We start from the raw sequence: 23600 nt of genomic DNA on the forward strand, positions 1-23600 counted from the left end.
TAGTGTTATACATACTCTGTTTGCATCGTCCTACTCAAACATTTGGTGGGAGTTAGAGACTCGGATAGAAGAACCACATTAAGAAATTTCACTCCATTATATCCACTTTTGTCTTTTTCCATCTTTTTGTTGTTGTTCTTTTGTTATCTTTTAAATGACATTTTGTTTTCTCCATGTATGATGCTCTTCATACCATTCTGCAACTTGCCAAGTCTTTGATCACTAGTGTTCACTGTGTCAAACCTGTTCTCTGCTTTACCAAGAATGATGTCCTTCGCTAGGGTCTGTGTGGTTGCTGGGTGCCATCGAGGCCATTCAGACCCATAGCGACCGTATGCACAGCAGAACGAAAAACACTGCACGGTCCTGTGCCATCCTCACAGTTGTTCCTATGCCGAAGTCCCTGATAAAACTTGTGCAAAGTGTAAGTGTCGCCAACCTGGTTTCTAAGGAACATTCTGGCTGCAGCTTATTCCAAGAGGGATTTGTTTTTCTGGCAGACCATGGTATTTTCAGTATTTTAAACCAGCACTCTAAATCAAGTGCACCAATTCTTCTCTGGTCTTGCTGATTATTACCCAGCTTTGTCATGCATATGGAGACAGGCACCACTGAGTCCTTAAAGTGACATCTTTGCTTTTTTAAAAATTTAATAAATGTTTTTATTGGGGCTCATACAACTCTCATCACAATCCATATATACATCAATTGAGTAAAGCACCCTTATACATTCATTGCCCTCGCCATTCTCAAAATTCGCCTTCCACTTGGGTTCCTGGAATCAGCTCGTTTTCTTTTTTTTCTCTCCCCCTCCCTCCCCGTTTCCCCCTTCCCCCTTAATAGTTTATAAGTAATTATTTTATCTTATCTTACACTGCCCGGCATCTCCCCTCACCCAACTTCCCATTACCCAGAGAGTAGGTTACACATAGATCCCCAAGATCGGTTCTCCCTTTCTACACCCCCTTCCCTCCCGGTGTCGCCACTTCCACCTCTGATCCTGAGGGGTTCGTCCATCCTAGATTCCCTGTGTCACCAGATCCCTACTGCACCGCTGTACATCCTCTGGTATAACCAGGTCCGCAAGGTAGAATTGGGGTCATGATAATTGGGAGGGGAGGAAGCGTTCAGGAACTAGAGGAAGGTTTTGAGTTTCATTGTTGCTACACTGAACCCTTGCTTTTTAACACATTAATTAATGACATCTTTGCCTCACATTTGCCCAGTGTGATACCTTGTTTGATTTCTTGACTGCTACTTCTACGGGCTTTGATTATGGATGCAGGTAAATGAAATCTTTGACAAGTTTCATCTTTTCCCCACTTATCACAATGTTGTCTAGTCTAGTTCTGAGGATCTTTGTTTTCTTTATGTTAAGGCTGGACTGAAGGTTTAAGTTTTTTATCTTCATCAATAAGTGCTTTAAATCTCTTCATTTCAGGAAGCAAGGTAATGTTGTCTGCTTAGCTCAGATTGTTAAGGAGTCGCCCTCCGATCCTGGTGTTGCCCTTAGATAGTCCAGCTGCTCAGATTACCTGATCGGCATGCAAATGGAAGAAGCACAGCGAAAGGCGACAGCCCACCTGATGCACACCATCCTGTTTGTAAACCACACTTCTTGTCTATGTACAATTTCTGTACGAGCATTTAAACTATCTGGAATCCCCCTGCTTCACACTGGAATTCTCATTCTTTGTAATATTACCCATAATTTGTTATGATCCACACAGTCAAATACTCTTTTTAAAAAAATGAATAAATAATCTTAGTGGGGGCTCTTAAAGCTCTTATAATAATCCCTACATCAATTGTATCAAGCATATTTGTATGTTGCCATCATCATTTCCAAAGTATTTTCTTTCTACATGAGTCCTTGGTATCAGCTCCTCTTTTTTCCCTCCCTCCCCCATCCTTCCACCCTCATAGACCCCTGATAAATTATAAATTACTATTATTTTCATATATAGTCAAATTCCTTTAAACAGTTATGCAAACACAATTAACCATCTTTCTGGTACACATATATTTTGATACTGCATACATACATAGATTCCCCCACAGATGTGTTTTGGTTATATTTGCTGTTGTTTTAAAATTATGTATGTCATAGACATTTCCAACAAGCTCTTTTTTCTTGTGTACTTTTTAGTGATATTGTTTACCCTTGCTAAGCTGTGTACATGTAAACAAAATATTCTCATTCCCCCTTCAGTTTCACAGCCAAATCTGAGGGTGCATTTGGAGCACCCCCGATGTTCTCAGTAACTGTCATTCTTTCATGGGTACTCTGTACTGGGTGGGTGAGTGGTGAAAAGTCTAAATTCTCCTTTCTGTTTTTGCAATTACAAGGATTGTTCTTCACCAGTTCCCAGAATTAGGCCTGTGTTTTAGTGTTTCACAGGGCCTTTCAAGAATTACTCCAATGAGATAATTTCCCTTGGAAAACTTTGTCCATAATAGTCTTCATTGTCTAAATGGCTTCCTGAAACCCAGCCAAGTTTGAGATGTTATCTTCATCATTGATGAATATTTATTAAACATCTCTGGATACCCCATTAAGAGAATGTTTGCACTCTCAAACTGTGACTGCTCCCTCCTTGTAACAAAATTACCCTGGGAATGAGCACAGCACCAGCGAGCATTATAGCCACGTGTCATTTCCTTGCCAGAGTGATACATACATGAACTACTTCATTGAATTTTCACCCAGGACTTTATGGGGAGCCCTCGTGGTACAGTGATTATTCGTTGAGCTGCTTACCACAAGATCAGTTCAAAACCACCCATTGCTCTGTGGGAGAAAGACAAGGTTTCTATTCCCACAGAGCAGCGGTTCTAAACCTGTGGATGTGACCCCTTTGGGGGTCGAACAACCCTTTCACAGGGGTCACCTGATTCATAACAATAGCAAAATGACAGTGATGAAGCATCAACAAAATGATGTTCTGGTTGGGGGTCACCATCACATGAGGAACTGTATGAAAGGGTGACGGCATGAGGAAGGTTGAGAACCCCTGCCATCAAGAGTGACACCCTCAGAAATTCATAGGGGCTTTCTTCCCTGGGGTCACGATGAGTTGGAATTGACTTGATAGTCGTGTGTGTAAAGGACCTTATGAGTCAGGTTCTATTATTTCTCACAAATATATATGAGGGAAAAGAATATATACACACACACACACACCTAAGCGGTATCTTGTTGGTGGTGGTGGCTGGGCAGTCAGCTGTGACTCATGCCAGCTCCAGGTGTAACATAAGCAAACATTTCCAGGTCCTGTGCCATGTTCAGGTATGTGTGAGTCTGTTGCGGTGGCTCCTGTATCAGTGCATCTCAACAAGTTCCCCTGGCCCTCGGCTTTGCTTTGACTAGTGATTGGGCTTTCCTGGTGATGCAACTGAAGGGAGGGAGCCCAGTGCTCATTACCACCAACACAATTTGAATGTAACTATACTTAGTAATCAAAAAAAACCCACAATAAACCCCAAACCCCAAACAAACCCAAGATTCAAATCTAGATCTGATTTTAGAAAGTGGTTCTTAACCTGGGCTGCACTTTAGCATCACTTTTGTGGTATATGTGAAAATATGCTTGATACCATTGATTGTTGTAAGAGTTGTAAGAGACCCCAATAAAATAATTTTTTAATGAAAAAAAATTGTGGTGCCCGCTTCTCACCTTCAAAGAGTCTTATGCAATGGCTCTGGGGTTGAGCCTGGGTTTTTGTAATTCCAGTGGAGTCTAAGCTACTGCCAGGATCCAGTGATCAGAGCCTTGATGTTCAGTCCAGTAGGCACCACCACAAATAACTAAGTTTGAATTTAAAGTAAGTGAAATAAAGAAAAGCTGCTCTTCAGTCATCATAGCTGCGTGTCAAGTGCTCAGGAGCTGCCTGTGGCTGGTGGAGGCCTCAGGGACAGTGGGGGCCGCTCTTTTGCTGTTTACCTAGCTTTTCCAAGTGTGCGTGGGCTGGTTTACCTCTGATTTGTTTGAGACAGGAATTGCCTTTTTTATTTTGCATTATTATTTGTATTAGTTTAAAATTTAAACCCAGTGACTCATCCAGTTGCTGAGTCAGCCCCAAACCCTCTGTTCCCCACTCAGCACCCCATCAGCCCAATCGAATGCACATCCCCATGGCAGTTCTGTTGTTTCAGTGATGGCTTGCTCTCTGGTACTGTGGGGTGCTCGAGGCTTGTTTCAGGCATTTCCTCAGCCCTTTCTCCAAGGGACCCTGGAAAATGGGATTAGAAACCAAGATGTGGGTGACAGGTGTGCTCCCTGTGATTAGAGTGTCATTAGTTTTATACCTGAAAGAAATATATGTATTTATGTTAACCTCTGCAATATGAGGGGACTTCATAAAATTCATGGAAAACTGGAATCAAAAGATACTGGAATTTTTCATGAACTTTTAGAAGCCCCCTTGTCTTCACATATCTTTCAATATTTCTATATGTTACCAATACAACTAGATAAGACTAAACCTGGATACTTACTGAGGTCTCTAGCTCATTTATTGTCAGATGAATCATTGTAGTAATCTCCTCTGGCTATCTACTTAAACATTTTTATTATTAGAATTAATTGATTTGTATATTTTATGAGTTCATTTGCTGAGGCTGAATTACTCATACAGTTTGGGGAAATCTTACAAAGATGTAGGAATCAGATAAACCAATAGGTTTTAGCTGATAATATGTTCATTGAAAAGCAGTCCAAGCCGGGAGGGTGGAAGGAGAGTGGGGTCAAGAGGGAGAACCGATTACAAGGATCTACATATAACCTCCTCCCTGGGGGGATGGACAACAGAAAAGTGGATGAAGGGAGATGTCGGACAGTGTAAGATATGACAAAATAATAATTTATAAATTATCAAGGGTTCATGAAGGAGGGGGGAGTTGGGGCGGAATGAGGAGCTGATGCCAGCGGCTTAGGTAGAGAGTAAATATTTTGAGAATGATGAGGTCAATGAATGTATCGATGTGCTTCACACAATAGATGTATGCATGGATTGGGATAAGAGTTGTATGTGCCCCTAATAAAGTGACTTAAAAAGAAGAAAAGCAGTCCAAGTGATATGCAGGGGTTTTTGTAACACTTATAAGGACTATTTTTATTATGATCCAGTAATGGCATTACTTTTATTTTCAGTGTCTTTCCTGTAAACTTTAAAAAGGTATTAGGAGGAATTTGATAAGCTGTGTAAATTGATGACCCCCCCCACTTATTTAATAATAAAAATTATTTTAAAAAGTAAATAACAAAAAGTTATTACTCGGTAACCATAACAGTAACTGTACACCTATTAGGATGTTTAAAATTTCACCTGGTGAGATAATTCTTTTTTAAAAAATAATTCTTTTTTGTTGTGTTATATTTTTAAGATGTTTTAAGAGAAAGTATGTTTAGCAGCAGTTAAAGTTTTAAATGTCATTACAATGATCACAAATGATAAATATGGTAGCATGCTTATAAACTCCTATAGACTTTGTAATAAAGGCTCTTAGATAGACTCCTTAGGGAAGATGGTTTTTGTTGGACCCTCGCTTCTCTGATACAGTAACTAGTGGAGTTAAGGAGGAGAACCCTGAGGGCACTGAAGCACAGTCATTGGGTTCGTACAGCTCCAAACCAAACCACACTCATTGCCATCGAGCCACTTCACACCGCTCGGCACTCATTCTGGCATTAGACACCTGTTTCCAGACATGGACACCTTGTCTGGGGTCTTTCTCCCTTGGACTCGTCCGTGTCAGTTCATCACAAGGTTCCTGCTAGATGGAAAGCACGGGATCAAACACCGTGTTCTCATCCGTGGCACCGTTTCCTAGAAATCATGTGCAGGGTTACACTCTGCAGGAGGTCGGAAGGCTGGTGTGGTGGCGGCGTAATTGAGATGGCCAAGGCTCCTTTGGAAAGGCCACCCGATGCAGGGAGCTGTCCTTTGTCCTTTGACCAAAGTTCTCAGTGACCTAAACGTAGACTGAGGGTGGAGATCGGCTCTCATTGTCACTCAAGACAGATCACAGTTAATCTTTAAATACAGATCAGCAACAAGACTGGAAACGTCCTGTGGAAACCAAGAACACATTTGGATCATGCAGGGCGCATAACCATTGGTAAAGGCCAGGTGACTAGACAAGAGGGCGCGGAGGTGCTTCTACGTCCAGAGAATCTCCAGAAACTTGAGAGGCTTCTCTGGACTTCATTTCCTCCCCATCGGTCAACAGTCGCCCATTAGTCCCTTACATAGAGTGTGTGATGAGTAATTGTTGAATTGGAATTTTTTAACACCTTGTGAATATACCAAGTCTAAATTTGAGGAATAACGTATGAGGTAAGATCAGGGAGGACTTGTCAAGAAACCGAAGTAAGGTTCAGTGCCTTAGGAAATTATGCTGCTGTTTGTGGGTTCATTTAACCTGTGCTACATTACGGTCTTACTTCTAGGGGTCTTGTGTGCATGCTACAGCCCGAAGTTTGAGCCTCGGAAGCAAATCACATACTCAGTGTTTTATTTCCATAAAGGTACTTGCATTTATTTTTACTTCTTGCTTACTTTGACATAATCACTTTTCCAAATCGGTAGCAAGGTAAACAGATAGACTTTAAATACTTAGGACGTTGCCATCAATTTCATCAGCCCATTCCACTATGTCCGTTGAAACAGGTAAGAACAGATGTTTTGACAGCACAAGTTTGCTAAAGAAATTCAGTAATGGTGAGCATTCAATGATACAGTATTTTAGGTACTTAAAAAATTCTGGTCTGTTTTTACTAGGCCTGTGAATGTATTTGCACAATGTATTTGCTTTTTTATTGTTGCTAATTGATACATCTCTATAGGTTTTATTCACAAAGTTACAATAGTCTCCATGAGCTCAGAATAGGTTTACTTCATTTCACACATCGGAGGCCCAGGACGTTGCTATATTTACAGCCTTGCTGGGGAACAGGAGTAAAACACTCATTTCTTTCCTGTTCTTTCCTTGGCCACAGCCTGGCCTTTTGTCATTTCAGTCCAAATCAGTGCAAAATACTGTTTTGTTTATTTAGTTCCTTAAAACTAGTGTATGTGTGATAATGTATTACAGATGGAGCTAAAAAGCCTAAAAGATATATTTTGGTTACTACACTTACTCCTCACTTATCAACGATCTCATTTTATCTGACATTTTGCATTTACAACATTAGTAAAAAAATCTACTCAAGTAGTTTGCATATTAATGAAGTATGTCTGGAAGGAGTGAACACTGGGGTGGGACATCAGAGAAACAATGGCTGTGATGGCCGAGCTGGCAAGGCCATGATTTTTAGTAGGCTGACATGTATGTAATGATGAAATTCATGATGGATCTGGGCTTCAGATCAATTAATTCTGATTAGACCGCCTGATGAGAACTCGCTTTTCCAGCCCAGATATATTGAATCAAAATCTACTTTTGAATACAAATCTTTGAGAGTCACCCGCGGATCTTGTTAAATGTAGCTCCAGATGCAGAAAATTCTCAGTAAAAGATTGAACTGGAGTGAACTGGTTGGGAGCTCTGGATGTCATCTGCCAGTTACATATGATGTAGTCATCTTCTGTTTCGTGCCCATCCTCCACTTCCATATCATGACATTTTTTGTATAATGACCTGGTCTCTGGAACCTAACCATATCAATAGTGAGGAGTGGGGGTAGTTAAAAAACAATGTGCCGGCTGACACCGGAGTTTATTGTTCTACAAAGTGCCTAATATTATCTTCAGAGGTTAGAGGCCTAGATGAAAAAGTTCAAGGGCTTTCTCAATAATAGAGAAACCAAAAGTGGCTTCAATGCTACATACACACAGATAGTATATATCTATGGTATATGTAGGGTATCCACACACACCCTTCAATAATTTGAGGTTTTATGGAAAGTTTTCACAAATTTTTCTAATGATAAATCTAATGATTGAAACCAAGACATACACATTTTCTAATAACTGAAAAGTGGAATGTAGAGCAATACTGAATTTATTTTTTTAACTAGAAGGGGGCTTGGTGAATGACCGGGAGAAGTGTCCGAGGGTCTTAATGACAAGTGTGTGACAGCCCCGAGACCTGAGGGCTGACGAGCCAGCCGGCCCCCATCTCTTGGGTCCCTTGACATTTCTTTGGATCCAGCCTTCCCTGTACAACCCAATCTTAAGATGATAAATTTGCTCAGAGCTACGACCGCCTTGTGACCACACCGTGTTTTGGAGAGAGGTGGGGAATCTGGAAGTTCGAGGTCACTGGTACTATCAGTGTCCGCTGGGAAGTAGCAGGAATGTTATGGAGCTTTGCCTGTGGTCGAGCTGTGACACCGTTTGTTTCTTCACGTCCTTTCCCTGGCATCCTGTGCCCTTTCCCGCAGGCTACCGCAAAACCTACACCCCTGCTCTCGGGAGCGTCGGCTCACACGTGACGGAGGGCGTGACTTTTCTCAACCTCGGTAGGTGACCCAGAGCCCCTCCTCGGACTGTGAGGCCTTGATGCTAATCGGGACCCTTTCTGAGGCTCCGTGGGAGGTGGGCCCTCACCTTTTCTTGAGGGGTCCAGTGGCGAACCCAAGGAGCTTAGAGACACCAAAGGATGTCATGGCGTATGACACTTCCGGTGGCCCGCTTTCTCGTGTTGTGGCTTGACTCGCTCCTCTCGCCCCCATCGAGCCAGTGCTGCCTCAGAGCCCCCCCCCCCACCAGTCCCCCCATCCCCCGTAGGTTTCCGAAAGGTAACTGTTTACCGGAGTAGACAGCCAGTTTTTCTCCTGCGGATCTGCTGGTGGTTTTGAACTGCCAACAGTGAGGCTCCCAGTCCAACGTGTAACCAGCTACACCGCCAGGCTCCTGTATGTTTTGGGTTGGTTTGTTGTTTTTGTAGTCCTAAAAAGCTATGTGAGTGTAAAAATGAGGACAATGATAAGATGTTCGGTAACAGTGTGTGAGAAGTACTAACACCATGTCCCTTGATTCTAGAGAAGACAGGGGCCTTAGGGAAATTATCTATTCCTTCTTAATTGTTAACTGCTTCCAAATCTCACAAACGATAAATGGATCGAGTTGAGGGAGAGGCTTTTTGTGGAATAATTATAGGAACGGGAACCTGAGAATACCAAGGGAGTCTGCAGAGAAGAAAACAGAGCTGAGATAGGTTCTACCTTCCAACTGGAAGTCTCTTTTCCACGTTGATTGTGTATGGGAGACAGGAGCAATTTGTACTAAATCAGCGAGAGGCTGAGGAGAAGCAACTGGGCCAGAAAGGATTTGGCGTGTGACTAAGTCACCCAACGAGTCCTTGGTCCATGTGCAATGGGACACCATCGCTCAAGAAGGGAAGCTTCAGTTTGAGAGCACAGGGTTCTTGGACAGCTTCCTCCATCCTGGTTCTTAGCCCGGATAACACGCACGACAAAGGTTTCAGAAGGAACAATAGCCTCGATTTGCACCGGGCAACATGAGAACCAAATGATAGGAAAGTCTATAGAAAGATTTTTATTTTCAATGATATTGTTGATCAGGGTGCAGTGGCTGAAAGCTAAGCTGCTCACGGAAAGGCCCGTGCTTTGAAGCTGCCAGGGGCTCTGCCACAGCACTGGATGGCCGTCTACTTCCGTCAAGACAAGAGCCTAGGAACCCCATGGGGCGGTTCAGTCCTCGGGGGCTGCTGTGAGCTGGAAGTAACTCCACGGTGATGAATAGGTGGATGGATGGGGTTAGATATTTTATATTAAGTGGGCCAGTCTGTGGCAAAATTTAACCTGATCTCTGAACCTGTGGGGATTTGCCGTAGAGAGGCCTGGTTCCATGGCTTCCTGAGATGAGAGAGAGAGAGAGAAATTTAAGGCTTCTTGACTCTTATCAGCAATGCTATGTTAGCTTTCCATCACAAAGCTGATATGGGAAGATTTCCATTAAAAAAAACCCAGCATTTTATGAGGGCAAAGTTATCCTTCCTTTTTTAATTAACATTTTATTAGGGACTCATACAACTCTTATCACAATCCATACATGTACATATATCAATTGTATAAAGCACATCTGTACCTTCTTTGCCTTAATCATTTTCAAAGCATTTGCTCTCCGCTTAAGCCCTTTGCATCAAGTACTCTTTTTTCCCCTCCCTCCCCGCTCCCCCTCCCTCATGAGCCCTTGATAATTTATAAGTTATTATTTTGTCACTATCTTGCCCTATCTGGCGTCTCCCTTCACCCCCTTTTCTGTTGTCCATCCCCCAGGGAGGAGGTCACATGTAGATCCTTGTAATCGGTTTCCCCTTTCCAACCCATTCACCCTCTACCTTCCCAGTATTGCCCCTCACACCCCTGGTCCTGAAGGTATCATCTACCCTGGATTCCCAAAACACACACACGTTTTTTGTGTGTGTGTGTGTGAATCAGGTGATGGTGCACAGAGCAATTCAGTTTTCCATTTAACAATTCATACACATTTGGTTGTATGCAACCGATTGGTATGTACACTTCTTGTAAAGGAGCAACATGATTTAACATGTGGAGAATTTATACAAATAGGCCAGCCTATATGAGTGGCCTCTCCATCTTAAACACATTATATTTTATAGGAAAAAAATTGTGCCCAAGATTAAACGGTTGTAGAGGTAATTTTAATGATGACAGTATGACTTTGGGGAATGATGTGTTTCTTACTATGAACTATGTGCAGTTTTTTCTCTAAACTGTCACCTGGTAAAGGGAGATTGCTTATATTGAAAATATGAAAGAAGAGAGGTTTTGGAATTTTCCACGATCCCAGAACAAACACCCTGAAAGATATGTTTACAAATAATAGGATACTACCTTTCTAACGAATGCTAAATAGCATATAGGAGCCCTGGTGGTCTAATGGGCCACAAATATAGCTGATAAGTACAAGGGTCTGTGGTTCGAACCCACCAGTTACATCTTGGGAGAAAGATGAGGCTGGCTGCTCATGGAAAGTTTGAAAGTCTCAAACCCAAAGGGGTAGTTCTATCCTGACCCTCAGAATGAGTCAGAATTGACTTGATAGCAGTGACTTTTTTTTAATGTCATATATATAATGAAGCTGAGGCTTAAACATCAGGATTGAACCATTGCAGAAAACAGTGTGGGGGCCATGTTGGACCTCCAGTAACTTCACAAGGGGGAAACCATCAAACCAAATTCACTGCCATCAAGACCCTGTTGGACAGAGTCGTACTGCCCCTGTGGGTTTCCAAGACTGTAAATCTTTACAGGAAACGAAAGCCTCTTCTTTCTCCTGCAAAGTGGTTGGTGGTCTCAAACTGCTGATCTTGTGGCTAGCAGCCTGACTTTAACCCACGATGCCACCAGGAGAATCAAACCCTACATCAGCACCACCCAAGGCCAGACCTGTAAGGCTGAGGGCCAGACATGCATCTACCCTCCAGCAGCCCTTCCCAAGGCACTGTGTAGCTGTGTACTGGGTTTGATGATTTTTGCAATGACCATACAGAACTCAGACAATACAATTATGGGGCTATTAGGGAAGTTAACAAGATACAAATGCTCGGGGTGCAATTAATTGGACAGGACAGCCTTTTCGCACCCTTGCCCGCAGGCAGGCTCTTGTCACAGGCAGACTCTCAGCCACACGGAGTCCTTGGTTTCTGCGCTCGCTCGGCTTCACTGGCCCTGTGGGCTGGGAAGTGCATCGTCTGTCTCCAGCGCTGGCTCGTGGCTCTCCTCTGCCACTCCTGTCGCTCCTCTGCTGTCACAGCTGTCTCCTGGGTCAGTTCGCTGCACTGCAGCTTCTTTCAATGTCTCTTCAGCGGGACACTATGTGTTGCCCATTACTGCTGTAAGATGTTGCTACATCTTTAGACGTCAAACTGCACAAGCGTATCCTCTTATAGTTCTGCGGGTAAGAAGTCTGCAATGAGTCTGACGGGGCTAAAACCAAGATGTGGGCAAGACGGATTCCTTCCAGAGACTCCAGGGGAGAGTTCTTCCCTTGCCTCCTCCAGAAACCAGGGGCTGGCATCCTTTCGCTTGTGGCCATATTGCTAATCTCGGCCGTCAGCACAGGACCTTCTCCTTTTCTGCCATCAAGCCTCTGACTCATCCTTATGAAAACATCTGTGGTTACATTGGGCCTACCAGGATAATTGGGGACCATCTCCCCATTTGAAGCTCCTTCATTCTGTCACTTCCATAATGGCTCTTTTTACCATGTAAATGAACATATTTTCAGGTTTCGGGTATTGAGATGTAGACATTTGGGGGGCTCTGGCAGCATGGTGGTTAAAGCCCTTCTCTGTTAACTGAAAGGATGGTGGAGCCCCCCTCACAGAATGCCACTAGCGCCTCCTGTCCCTCCCTCCACCCCAAATGACAATGATAGTCCCAAACACCCTCAAATATGGCCAAATGGCCCCTCTCCAGGGACACAGCATTACCATAGTTAACTGTTCAGTGGTAGGACTAAGTATTAACCTAAGTCTTTTGATTCTGAAACCCTTTCTACTGTGCTATAATCTATCACTTTGCTTTTGTCTTTTCACTTAAGTGTTGACATACTAAGAAGATTGCTGCTAAGCACTTTGATATCACTTGGTCCCCAGTGACTGGCACGGTGATTCATGGGGTGGGTAGTTTGGCACCCGCTTTGTTTCCTCGCCACAGAATGCCTTCTCTGCAAATATTGTTTGGGTTTCTTTGCATTTAAAAAAGCTGGGGCTCCCTTATTATAATCTGACTGTTTCTTTCTATAAATCCATTACTGTGGTGTGAATTTGTGAGTTCTTCTAAGGTCCTAGAAGAACTATTGGCAAGGGCTGTTGCTACGCTCCCATTCTCCAGGGACTTATTTTTCACATCTTGTCCCAATCTGGACACGAATCCACTGTGGGTACAAAAATATCTAATGCAGGGACGTGAAGGTGTGAATTGCAGGCAGCAAGCTAGGCAAGCAAATAAATTAGCACTTCACAGAGTGTCAGAATGCCTGCTGAGAATTGTTTTGATGAATTTCAATTTAAAGGTTGTCTAAACAAAATGATGAGGACGATGATTGAACTAACAGGGAGAACTAATTCTCAAACCTTTCTCAGACAGGCCAAAGCTATGGAGAAAATTACCAATGTAAGCTATCTCAGCCTATCAAACGAAGGAGTGATTCATATTGGATGATTTTTAAATTCTAGTTTGCGCTCAGAGATGCTTTTGATTCGAACAGACCCACTGTTCCCTTAGTGACAAAATTACAGGTGTAAATTCAGAAAACCAGTTAAGTAAATGTCTGGGGGTGGGGGGATTAGCAACAGATAGAAAGATAAAAGATCAGGATAGGAAGAAGGTAAACAAAATCAGAAGGATTCGTTGGTTTAGGAAGTGGAGGATGGAAGACATCAGGCAGCTCATGATTCCATTAGTAAATGGTTTGTTTGAAGGAGTTCAGAGAAAGCCCAGATCATGTGGAAGTCCTGGTCTTTTACCTGGGCTTGCGGGCCCTTCCCACGTAGAGACTGACATCTTTCTCTTCTACAGACTACTATGTGGCTGTTTGCTTACCTGGTCATTTCTTTCACCTACTTAACATCCAACATCCAGACTTGATCTGCCACAGTCTGTTTTTGACAGGTATGGCTGCTGTGCTGCCCTGCCCCCCCCCCCCGGATGTATACATATTTGGGCTTGTTTTGACTGTAGTATTTATATTTGGGTTGGATGGATTCCTCTACCCCCACCCCCCGCCCTTTCATTTGATGATCTCTTTCTTTCTGGCCAGGAAAAAATGCATTGATTGATCTGCTACCTCCTAGTCCTCTGCAGTCCCTGCCAGGGTCCCTGGTCCTGGATGGGAGTTCAGGGATGCTCTCGAGAGCACTGCTGGACCAGCCACACCTGCTGCAGCTGCTGTGGGAGAGCCCCCTGGACTGTGATAAGATGGCCCTGCTCCACTGCGCCCTCGCCTGGGGCCGGCACTCTCCACTCCTGGAAACCCAGGTGGGAACACCAGGGGGACTTTTTGGGAAATGGAACGAAAAGATAATGGAATTTTATCTTGATCTTTATTTTGAATGCTTTCAAGCCCCACCCCACCCCCACCGCCCCTTGTATCACTTCAGTTTAAGAATTGGCAAATAGACCACCTCAAGTGTGTTCATACAGTGCTTGCTAAAGAACAAGAACCCCCAGCCCATGGCTGTCAAGTCAATTCTAACTCATAGTGACCCTGTAGGACAGAGGAGAGCGGTTCCAAGGTTTGTGGCCTAATGGATTTTGCACTGGATTGCCAATCACAAGGTGAACAGTTTGAAGCCCTCAGAAAGAAGAAACTTCCCATAAGCAATTGCAGTCTTGGAAACCACAGAGACTATTCTACCTGTCCTTTAGCATCCCTGTGAACTAGGACTGACTCGGTGGCAGTGTATGTGTGTGTGTGTGTGTGTGTGTGTGTGTGTGTGTGTGTGTAATCTTTATGGAAGCAGCCTGCCACCTTTTTCCTGCGGAAGTGTGGCCAGTGGCTTGAACTGCTGAACCTTTGGTTACTAAGCCTGTGCTTAACGGCTGGGCCACCAGCGCTCCTTGAAGAAGAACAGAAGTTATTTTTATTTGGCAACAGATGAGGCTTACAGTCTTTGCCCTGGTCCAGACTTGCCCTTTTCCTGGGTTGTGAATCCCTATTAGACATGGCACTGGGTCTGGTGTCAAACTGCTAAGCAGGGGTTGGCAGTTCGGACTCACCAACTGCTCCTCGGGCGAAGCACGGCCAGCTGCTCTGGCAAAGGAGATGCAGTCTTAGAGTTCCGAAGACGCAGCTCTGCTCCGTCCCAGGGGGTTACTATGAGTCGTAATGGACTCGATGGCAGTGTGTGCTTCTACTGCTGTTGTTTTACTTATTGGACATCAAGCTGTGGGGCAGGTCTGTCCGTTTGAGCACTCTTTTCTGTCTGGTGAATAAATAGCCGTGTTGTTAATATTCTAAAGAAGTGCTCACTCCGTGAATCATGAGGCTCTCCAATATTCCACATTTCCCCCAGCCTCCATCCAGTATGTTCCATCAACAGGCCTCAAATATAATGGCAGACATGTATTACCTATATTAATAAAATAGCTTATATCCGTATTACACATAATAGTTTACTAAGTAGTTCTGATTATTCTGTCATTTACGTTTTACATTAAGAAACCCTCTTTACTGATCTGTCTGGGAGCAAGTGGTGGTTAATGATTTGTTAATGGCACCTTAGACATCTTATTGCGATCTGAACCACCCAAGTGCACATTTATTCATACGACATCTGGATGGTGATCAAATGCCCTTGAGTGTGTGCATCAGCTCAGCTCAGAAGTGTTTTCTTGCACAAAACCACTAGCAATATGCTATCTTGGACCCTCTGTTACTTTCGTTGCTAATTCCTTTAGGGAGAACCATCATAGAAAGATCCCAAGTATATAGGATCGTTCTAGACTCAGACATCCCCCCCCCATTCTTTTTTAGTTATCTCAACTAGACCTTAGTTTTATTTTACTTTATTTTTAGACATACCTCCATTGAGCCTTATCCAAAGCATTCAGTGTAGCTTATATTGACCTCAAACGTCTTTTTGTATCATAGTAACATTTTACTCAACTGTGTAATTGTGGAAATAAATACAGCTAGCATAAGTGCGGACATAACATAAGAAAGGGGTTATAACATAGAAAGGGCTTCTATGTTGGAATGGAAGTGTGAGGGTCAGGGTCGGGGCACCCAAGAAGGTGCTTCCCCCACTGCCCAGCAGGACCGATATAGAGAGTTGCTGATGTAGAAAGGATCACTCCCCTGCAGCGAGTTCTGGCGCCACAATGGTGAGGTGCTCAACTGCTAACCTCAAGGTTCGAAGTGTGAACCCACTCGCTGACTTGCAGAAGAAGGGACCTCGTGACGGGTTCCTAGCAAAGCCTCTGGCAGTTCTGCTGTGTCTTCCAGGGTGGGCAAACGAGGACCACAAAGCCAACAATCCCTCCCCGGGAGGGTGGTACAGTGATGCTCCCTTGGAGGGTTAGTGACATGCCGGTGTTCACACTAGTGACTGAGCTGCAGTGCAGACCCTGGCCAGCCCTGTCCCCGTGCAGTGCTGTGGGGTTGGTGTTTCCTCTCACTGGTACATTGTCTAGCAAACAGATGTTGGCTAATGAAGAGCTGGGTCCAAGCCAACGGCATTTATTTGTAGAAAGGTGTGAAAAAGACATCATTGTCATACTGTTTTGCCAGCATCTTCCTGCAGTCGATCCCTTGAAAATAAAGTGACTATTTGCATAGGTTCCAAAGCAGTTACAGAATTGGAGAGTCACGTATCTGCCCTTCCTTGAAGGTGGTGTGGAAGTCCAAATACCAACAGAGTTCTGTCTTCTTATTTTTTAAAGGTTATTCAGTGGATTTCTGAGAACATCTCTGCCTGCCGTTCCTTTGACCTCATTCAGGAAATTCTAATTGGTAGGTGTTGCTGACAGTGCGGGTTAAGCCACAGACGTGGCTCTGTTGCTTCAGGGAAAGTCCTCCGTTGACAATCCCTCAATCTGTCAAAATGCTCACAAGGATCATCTTTAAAACAACAACAACAACAAACTTCAGTGGTGAGCAGCTAATTAAATTCTGTTCTCTCGTGGATTTGTGAGAGGCTCTGGGTGCTCAGAGACTGATGAGATGCAAGACAGAATTCAGGTTTTATAAACTTATTAGCTTTTTTTCCCTAGTGAGCTGTAACTTAGCCTAGTTTTCGACTGGGTAGTTCTACTCATGTATGAGGTCATGTACAGGTATTCTCTGCTTTTCAAAAAACTGCTTCCTTTTAACAAAACGCCTACATTAGTGATTTTTTTTTGCTAAACTATAGGAAATCTAAAGAGGATGTTTCCTTTAAAAAAAAAAGGTGAAATGCAAAACTAGCATTTTGCTGCAAGCCATTCAAGAGACAGCGGGCCCCCTGAGCACCAAGCCCCTAAACTGTACCTACCTCATAGAGGCTGTATGTTTACCCATCATTCCTCTTTTACTGAGTTAATCTATTTACAAGGGTTTCAGTGTGATTTGGTAGTTTGGTTTTTGGGGGGTGGGTGGTGGTGTGTGGGAATACTCATTTCTTTTCCCATACACATCAAGGGTGGTTGCTTCTGCACGTTATGCCATCTCAGCTTTGCGAGGGACCAGGGGAACGCTCGAGTCTCTAGAAGCAGGGGAAGCCTGCAGTGTCATCGGGCAGCCGAAAGTGCCAAGTCATCCATTTGGGAATTCTTCTCCGTGTAGACATGGCACAATGGAAGGCAGAACCCGAGCAGCTTAGTCCGTAGACAAGATCATCACCGTCATCTTTTGAGGCCGAAGCAGAAGGCGATCTTTTTCAGTTTGTTAGTTCGCTTGTTCAGTGACTTACAATGCTGACCAGCCCCCCGCCCCCACCCAATTTTCTTTAACTCTCTTTATTTTTCAGAACTGAACATAAATGATCCTTTGTTCAACATTTTTGTAATTGGAGTATTTTTAGCATTTATGGAGTCTTTTAAACTTACCCTTTTTATTAAACCATGTCTCTCTACCCCTCGCCCCCTTCTTTCAAAAACATACTCAGCTTCTTCGTATTGGAGTGTGCAGCCAGAGAGAAGTAATGCAGATGAGCTTTTGCCACACTCCTCGGTGCTCTCTTGGAATACAGTAAGTCAACACTCCTACTACTCATGCACCTGGTAGTTGAGCTGTGGGCCGTTCGGAGCGCATCCCTGTCTTAGGCCACACTTCCATTCCTATGTTGACTCTATAAGGAGGTGAGTTGGAATTTTCTGGCGAACCCCCTACCTCTGGCTGTAGTACATATACATGTACAGAAGTTTCCTTTTGCCATTGTTGTGTGCTGCTGCGACACATAGCGGTCCTGTAGGACAGAGGAGACTTGCACTCTAGTCTTTACCGGAGCAGATTGCCAAGTCTCTTCTCCCTGGAGTTGGTTCCAGCTGCCAGCCTGGTGAGCAGGCAAGCGCTTAGTCATGGCATCCTTGCTGCTTGTCTATAAAGGCGTTTATTGTTGCTGTTGTGTGCTCTGACCCATCAGAGCTGTTGGCTCTGACCCATCAGAACTCTGTGTATCACAGAACAAACCACTGCCCGGTCCTGCACCATCCTCAGTCATTGCTGGGGTTGAGCCCATTGTTTGACCTCTGTGTCCATCCATCTCCTTGAGGGTCTTTCCTTTATTGACCCACCAGCTTACCAAGCAGCTAAGAAGTCGTTCCTCCCGATAGCATGGCCCAGAGGAGGGGAGATACTAGCTTGCCATCCCTGCTCCTGAGTCCCATTCTGGCTGTACTTCTTCCAAGACAGATTTGTTTGTTGTTCTCTCAGTCTGTGGTACATCTACTATTCATTGCTAACACTTCTTCTCTGGTCTGACTTACTCATTTTCCAGCTTTTATATCCATCTGAGGTGACTGAAAATATCATTGCTTGGGTTAGGCACAACTTAGTGACATCATTGCTTTAAAAAAAACACTTTAAAGAGATATTTTATATCAGATTTGCCCATTTCAATGTATGGTTTGATTTCTTGCCTCCTGTTTCCAAGGGCATTAATTATTGATTATTGGTCCAGCTGCAAGTATTTGTATTTTCTTTGCATTAAGGGGGAATCTGCATGGAAGGGTGTCATCTTTGATCAACAGTAAGTGCTTTGGAGGCTTTCTTTGCAGCAAGTCATGTTATGCCACCTGCAGATTGCAGGTTGCTAATTCTGATGCTGCATTCTTCTTCATTTAGACCAGCTTCTTGAAATTAAATGCTTTTGCATCATCAGTACAACCCAAGTAAATATCTTTCTGGTATTTTCTACTTTAGGTAACATCAACAATGATCTATCTAACATCAGCAATGATATCCCTTTGCTTCGTTGTCTTCAATACCGCACTGTCTTCTGAATCTGGCTTGAATTTCTGGAAGTTGCCTGTTGATATACCTTTGTAACCGTTTAAAAATTATATTCCACCAAGTTTTACTTGCATGGGATATTAATAATTGTCTGATAACTTTGGCATTCTGTTGGATCACCTTTCTTTGAAATGGGCACAAGTATAGAGCTCTTCTAGTTGGTTGGCTGGCTAGGTCTTCCAAATTTCTCGGAGAGATGAATGAGTGTTTCCAGTGTTTTCCTGGAGTCTTTTTTTTTTTTTTGCCATTGCCTTCAGTGCAGCTTGGACTTCTTCCTTCAATATCATTGTTTCTTGATCATATGTTACCTGCTGGAATGGTTGACTATGGACCACCTCTTTTTGATATCATGACTATATGTATTTCTTCCATCTTCTTCTGATGCTACTATCATTGTTCAGTGTTTTTCCCATAGCTCAAAGCTTGGATTTTTTTCTTCAGTGCTCTCAGCTTGAGAAGTGTAAAGTATATTGAAAAAGTATCTAGAAATATGAAACAATAGACTCGAAGAAAAAGATACAGGACATTTATTGCTCTTATTTCTATTAGGCATCTAAATTTATATCACCTTTAAATTAGAGATATATATGCTCATATTTATATTTACATATATATGTATATATGGTTCAAGAATAGATTAAAATGGCAGGGTTTTTTTTCTTCAGGTTTTCCTAAATGATGAGAAACTGGACCACTGATATTTCCCTGGGCTGTTCTACTTACTTACTGCTTACTTATTTTTGTTAGCCCAAGCCCATAGAGAAAATGTGTAATGTTCTAGGATTTCAAGATTAGTGAAGTTGACAATTTAGGCAAACTCACTCTCCACTTTTATTTCCTGTCAGCGTAGACGCCCTTCTTGATAATTAGAACGTGCTGAGCACAAACATCATGCATCTTCTCTTGAACACGGTGAAGCCAGTCCGATTTTGTTGGACCCGACAGTGAAAGCCATGTGCGAGGCTGCCTCCTCTCCCGTCCCGGGGGTGTTGGAAGCACAAACTTAGTGTGAGGCCGAGGTTGGCAGTATCCACAGTTTGGCAACGGTTAAAAAAATAAAATAATGACAATAATATTAACCAATCAAGTGATATGACTAAAAACACACAATAAAAAACCCCTGACCTAGAACCAACAACTCAAGTAATCTACACATATAAACAGATACACTCACAGGGGCCCGCATGCAACCGAAGGCCACCCTACCCAGTCCTGGGCCATCTTCCATTGGAGGTCACCCATCCCCTGGAGAGTCTTCCTCTTGGTCACCGACCCTCTATTTTACCAAGCACGATGTCCTTCTCTAGGAACTGGTTCCTCTTGGTCACATGCCCCAAATATGTGAGACGCACAATCTGCCCATCCTCGTTTTTAAGGAGCGTCCTCACTGTACTGCTTCCAAGACAAACTTGCCCATTCTTCCAGGAGCCCCGGTGGTGTAGGGGGTTCTGCCATTGGGCTGCTAACCAGAGGCCAGCAGCTTGGACTCACCCGCCACTCGGACAGAGAGTGACGAGGCTTTCTGCTCACGTGAAGACTGACAGTTTGGAAACCCACAGTGGCAGTTCTGCCCTGCCCTAGGTTCACTCTGCGTCAGATTTGACTTGATGGCAGTGAGTTTGGTCCTCGCAGTCCATGGTATATTTAAAATTATTTGCCAACACTGTAATTCAAAGGTACCCATTCTTCAGTTTTTCTTATGGTCCAGCTTTCACAGGCATCTGGGGCGATTGAAAATACTCTGGCTTGGATCAGGCATGCCTTAGACTTCAAAGTGACACCTTTACTTTTTAACACTTCAAAGAGATTTCGAGAGACAGTCCTTAAAAAACAATAATCAATTGTGTTTAAGGTATGATGAAGGTTAACTTCTAAATTTTCAGTATATATAATAACAGTGTTTTCTAAAATGTTTTTGTTGTTGTCTTTTACTTTGATCACGACTGAACTTCCATGAATTAGAAGACTTAAACTCATTCTTCTTCAGGCCCGTGCATTTATCTTTTAAGAACAACTGTGACTGTACAGACAGACGCTGTGGTACTGTGGCAGGAAGTGTGCAGGTTAAACCACCTGGAGTCCGGAAACGTATCTCTCATCTGGCTTCCTCTCCCCCCACCCAGGGCTGCTGTGCTGTGTGCTAAGTTTAGGAGGCAGGTCTGTGCCACCAGCTCAGGGCTGTGTCTGAAGAGGGAGGCACAGTGGCTTTCTGTCCAGTGAGAGGATCATCCTGACAGGCCACGCTTCACTTTTGTGTTTCTCATGACTTTCAGGTGGCAGGGGGCGGTGTGGGTCTGGAGCGACGTCGGAAGTCCTCTGAGGAGCACAATGTCACCCCCCCCACACACACACACATACACACACAGCTGTCACCACGGGGACTGTGCTTATTTTGGAGTTTACCACATCACTTTAAACTTCTTGCGGTTAGAGCAGGGCACTTGAAAGGCTCCTTCTGATTCTGAAATTCTGATTCTGTACTTATCTTTAGTAATAATGCAAACCATGTGCTTTTTCATTCTCTAATCCGGAGATGCTTTTAATGAAATCCCAACCACAATAGAAACATCAATCTCACACCTCTTCTATATGGAGATGGGTTATTTCTCTAACTCACTGAATTGGATTCTTTTAAGATGCCAGAAAGCACTGTGCTTAAAAGATAACCCTGAATTATGTTTGGTAAACAGCCCGCCTGGTTAGACTGACTCTAGTACGCTTCACTCAAAGCTCCAGGGGTGATTCCGTGCTGTTTTGAAGACCCCTCCTTGCTAAGGCGGGACAAGTGAGGCACACTCCAGATCAGTACTAGTTTGAAATTAAGGAAGCTATTCCCCATTCCACAACATCCACCCATTTTGTTCACGACATTAGTTGCAACCCCCTCTTCCCACCCCCTCCTGGGGTTTCCCGTTCCTACAGGCACATCTCTGCTGCCTCTTCTGCCTTGAGAACTTTGGTTTGGGGCAAATGCTGCCCGTCTGGTCCCTGGCTGTGGCTGAGTCATTCCTCACGGGAGTGCCTGCTCTCTTCGTAGGCCTGTTTGGCTGAGAAGTGGTCTCTGGGAGGGGACTTAGTTCCAGGTTTGAAGCGTGTCTAAAGACCATAGTGTCAGGGGTTCTACCAGGTTCGGTCAGACTAAAAAGGTCTAGCTTTCTTTGTGACCTTGCATTCTGTTCTACATGTTCTCCCCCCTCCTGCCCAGCACTTCTATTGTAACCCTGCTTAGCCTCACAGGTGCTGGGCACCCCCGAGTCTCAGCTAGTGGAGCCTATGGATCAAAAGGTCCATGATCATTTTTGGACTAATGCTTCCAAGATTCCTTGACTGTTCTTTGCTGTGGATGGGAAGAGAACAGTAGGTATATCTTGGATGGCTGCTTCCAGCCTTTTAAGAGCCTGGCTGTTACTCACCAAAAAGGGATTTAGGGCACTGCTTTTCTGGACTGGATGGTGCCAGTGGGTCCGGTACACTCCTGAGACTATGGTCCTCGCCCAATAGGGAATTAGCATAGATGCTCTACGGTCACCTTAGTTTGTTCACGCTGTCACATTAATGTTCACGCCGATCATTTGGATGCTCTAAAAATGTATTTCTCTCTCACACCACTGCTCTTTGCTCAAGAATATTGCATACTAGTAAAATCTGGTTGATGCCACTCTAAACGATTCATAGTGCTTTAGAAACATGGAGTAGGTTCCAACTCATTGCAGCCCTGTGAACAACAGGGTGAAACCCTGCGGCGTCCTCACAATCGTTATGTTCTAGTCCGTTCTTGTCTGGAGCCCTGGTGGTAGAGTGAGTAAACATTAGGCTGCGATCCCCATGGTTGACAGCTCTACACCACCAACAGCTCCCTAGGAGAAAGACTGGGCTTTCTACTCCCATAAACACTTCCAGTCTCGAAACCCACAGAGGGTCACAATGAGTCAGCATTGACTCGATGGCAGTGGGGGCGTCCACTGTGGCAGCTGCTGTGACTATCCATCTCCCTGACAGTCTCCTTCTTTTTCGCTGACCTTCTGCTTTGTCAAGAATGATGCCCTTTAGCAGGGGCTGCTTTATCCGGGTAACGTGTCCAAAGTACATGAGACAGAGTCTCACTTACCCTCCCTTGTGAGGAGCCTTCTGGCTGTACTTATTCCAAGACAGATTTGTGTATTCTTCTGCCAGTCTATGGTACTCTCAGCATTCTTCGTCAGTCTCATAATTCAAAAGCATCAGCTCTTCTTCGGTTTTCCTTAGTCATTGTCCAACTACTACAAGCATATGAGGTGATTGACAATACGATGGCTGGGGTCAGGCTCACCTTAATCTTCCAAGTGCCATCTTTGCTCTTGAGCACTTTAAAGAAGACCCTGGGCAGCCTTGCCCAGTGCAGTAAGCTGGGTGATTTCTTGACTTCTGTTTCATGACCATTGACTGTGGATCCAAGCAAAACGGAACCCTTGCCAACTTTGATCTTTTCTCCGTTTATCGTGATGTTGTCTGTTGGTCCTGTTGTCAGGATTTTCATTTTCTTTACATTGAGTTACAATCCACAGTGAAGACTGTATTCCTCGATCTTCATGAACAAGTGCATTAAAGATACGTAGTAACTTCTAAATTATTTTCTCATATATCATCTACTTTTTAGGAAATGAAACCTGAATAGCTTAGATGAGTGTTTA

At 43.9% G+C, this 23600-nt stretch overlaps 1 protein-coding gene across 2 annotated transcripts in view; it reads left to right on the forward strand.

Annotated features, from left to right (window-relative positions):
- The window catches only part of GSAP (gamma-secretase activating protein), a 116188-nt gene that overhangs the window by 60211 nt on the left and 32377 nt on the right, over positions 1-23600 (forward strand). For both annotated transcript variants that reach the window (XM_075558500.1, XM_075558501.1), the window contains exons 13-18: positions 6453-6530; positions 8388-8465; positions 13518-13610; positions 13759-13976; positions 16383-16452; positions 17585-17667. In XM_075558500.1, the coding sequence (XP_075414615.1) occupies positions 6453-6530; positions 8388-8465; positions 13518-13610; positions 13759-13976; positions 16383-16452; positions 17585-17667 (620 nt within the window). The remainder of the gene's footprint in view (positions 1-6452; positions 6531-8387; positions 8466-13517; positions 13611-13758; positions 13977-16382; positions 16453-17584; positions 17668-23600) is intronic.

The sequence above is a fragment of the Tenrec ecaudatus genome, chromosome 9 (genome assembly GCF_050624435.1).
Source record: "Tenrec ecaudatus isolate mTenEca1 chromosome 9, mTenEca1.hap1, whole genome shotgun sequence".
NCBI lineage: Eukaryota > Metazoa > Chordata > Mammalia > Afrosoricida > Tenrecidae > Tenrec > Tenrec ecaudatus.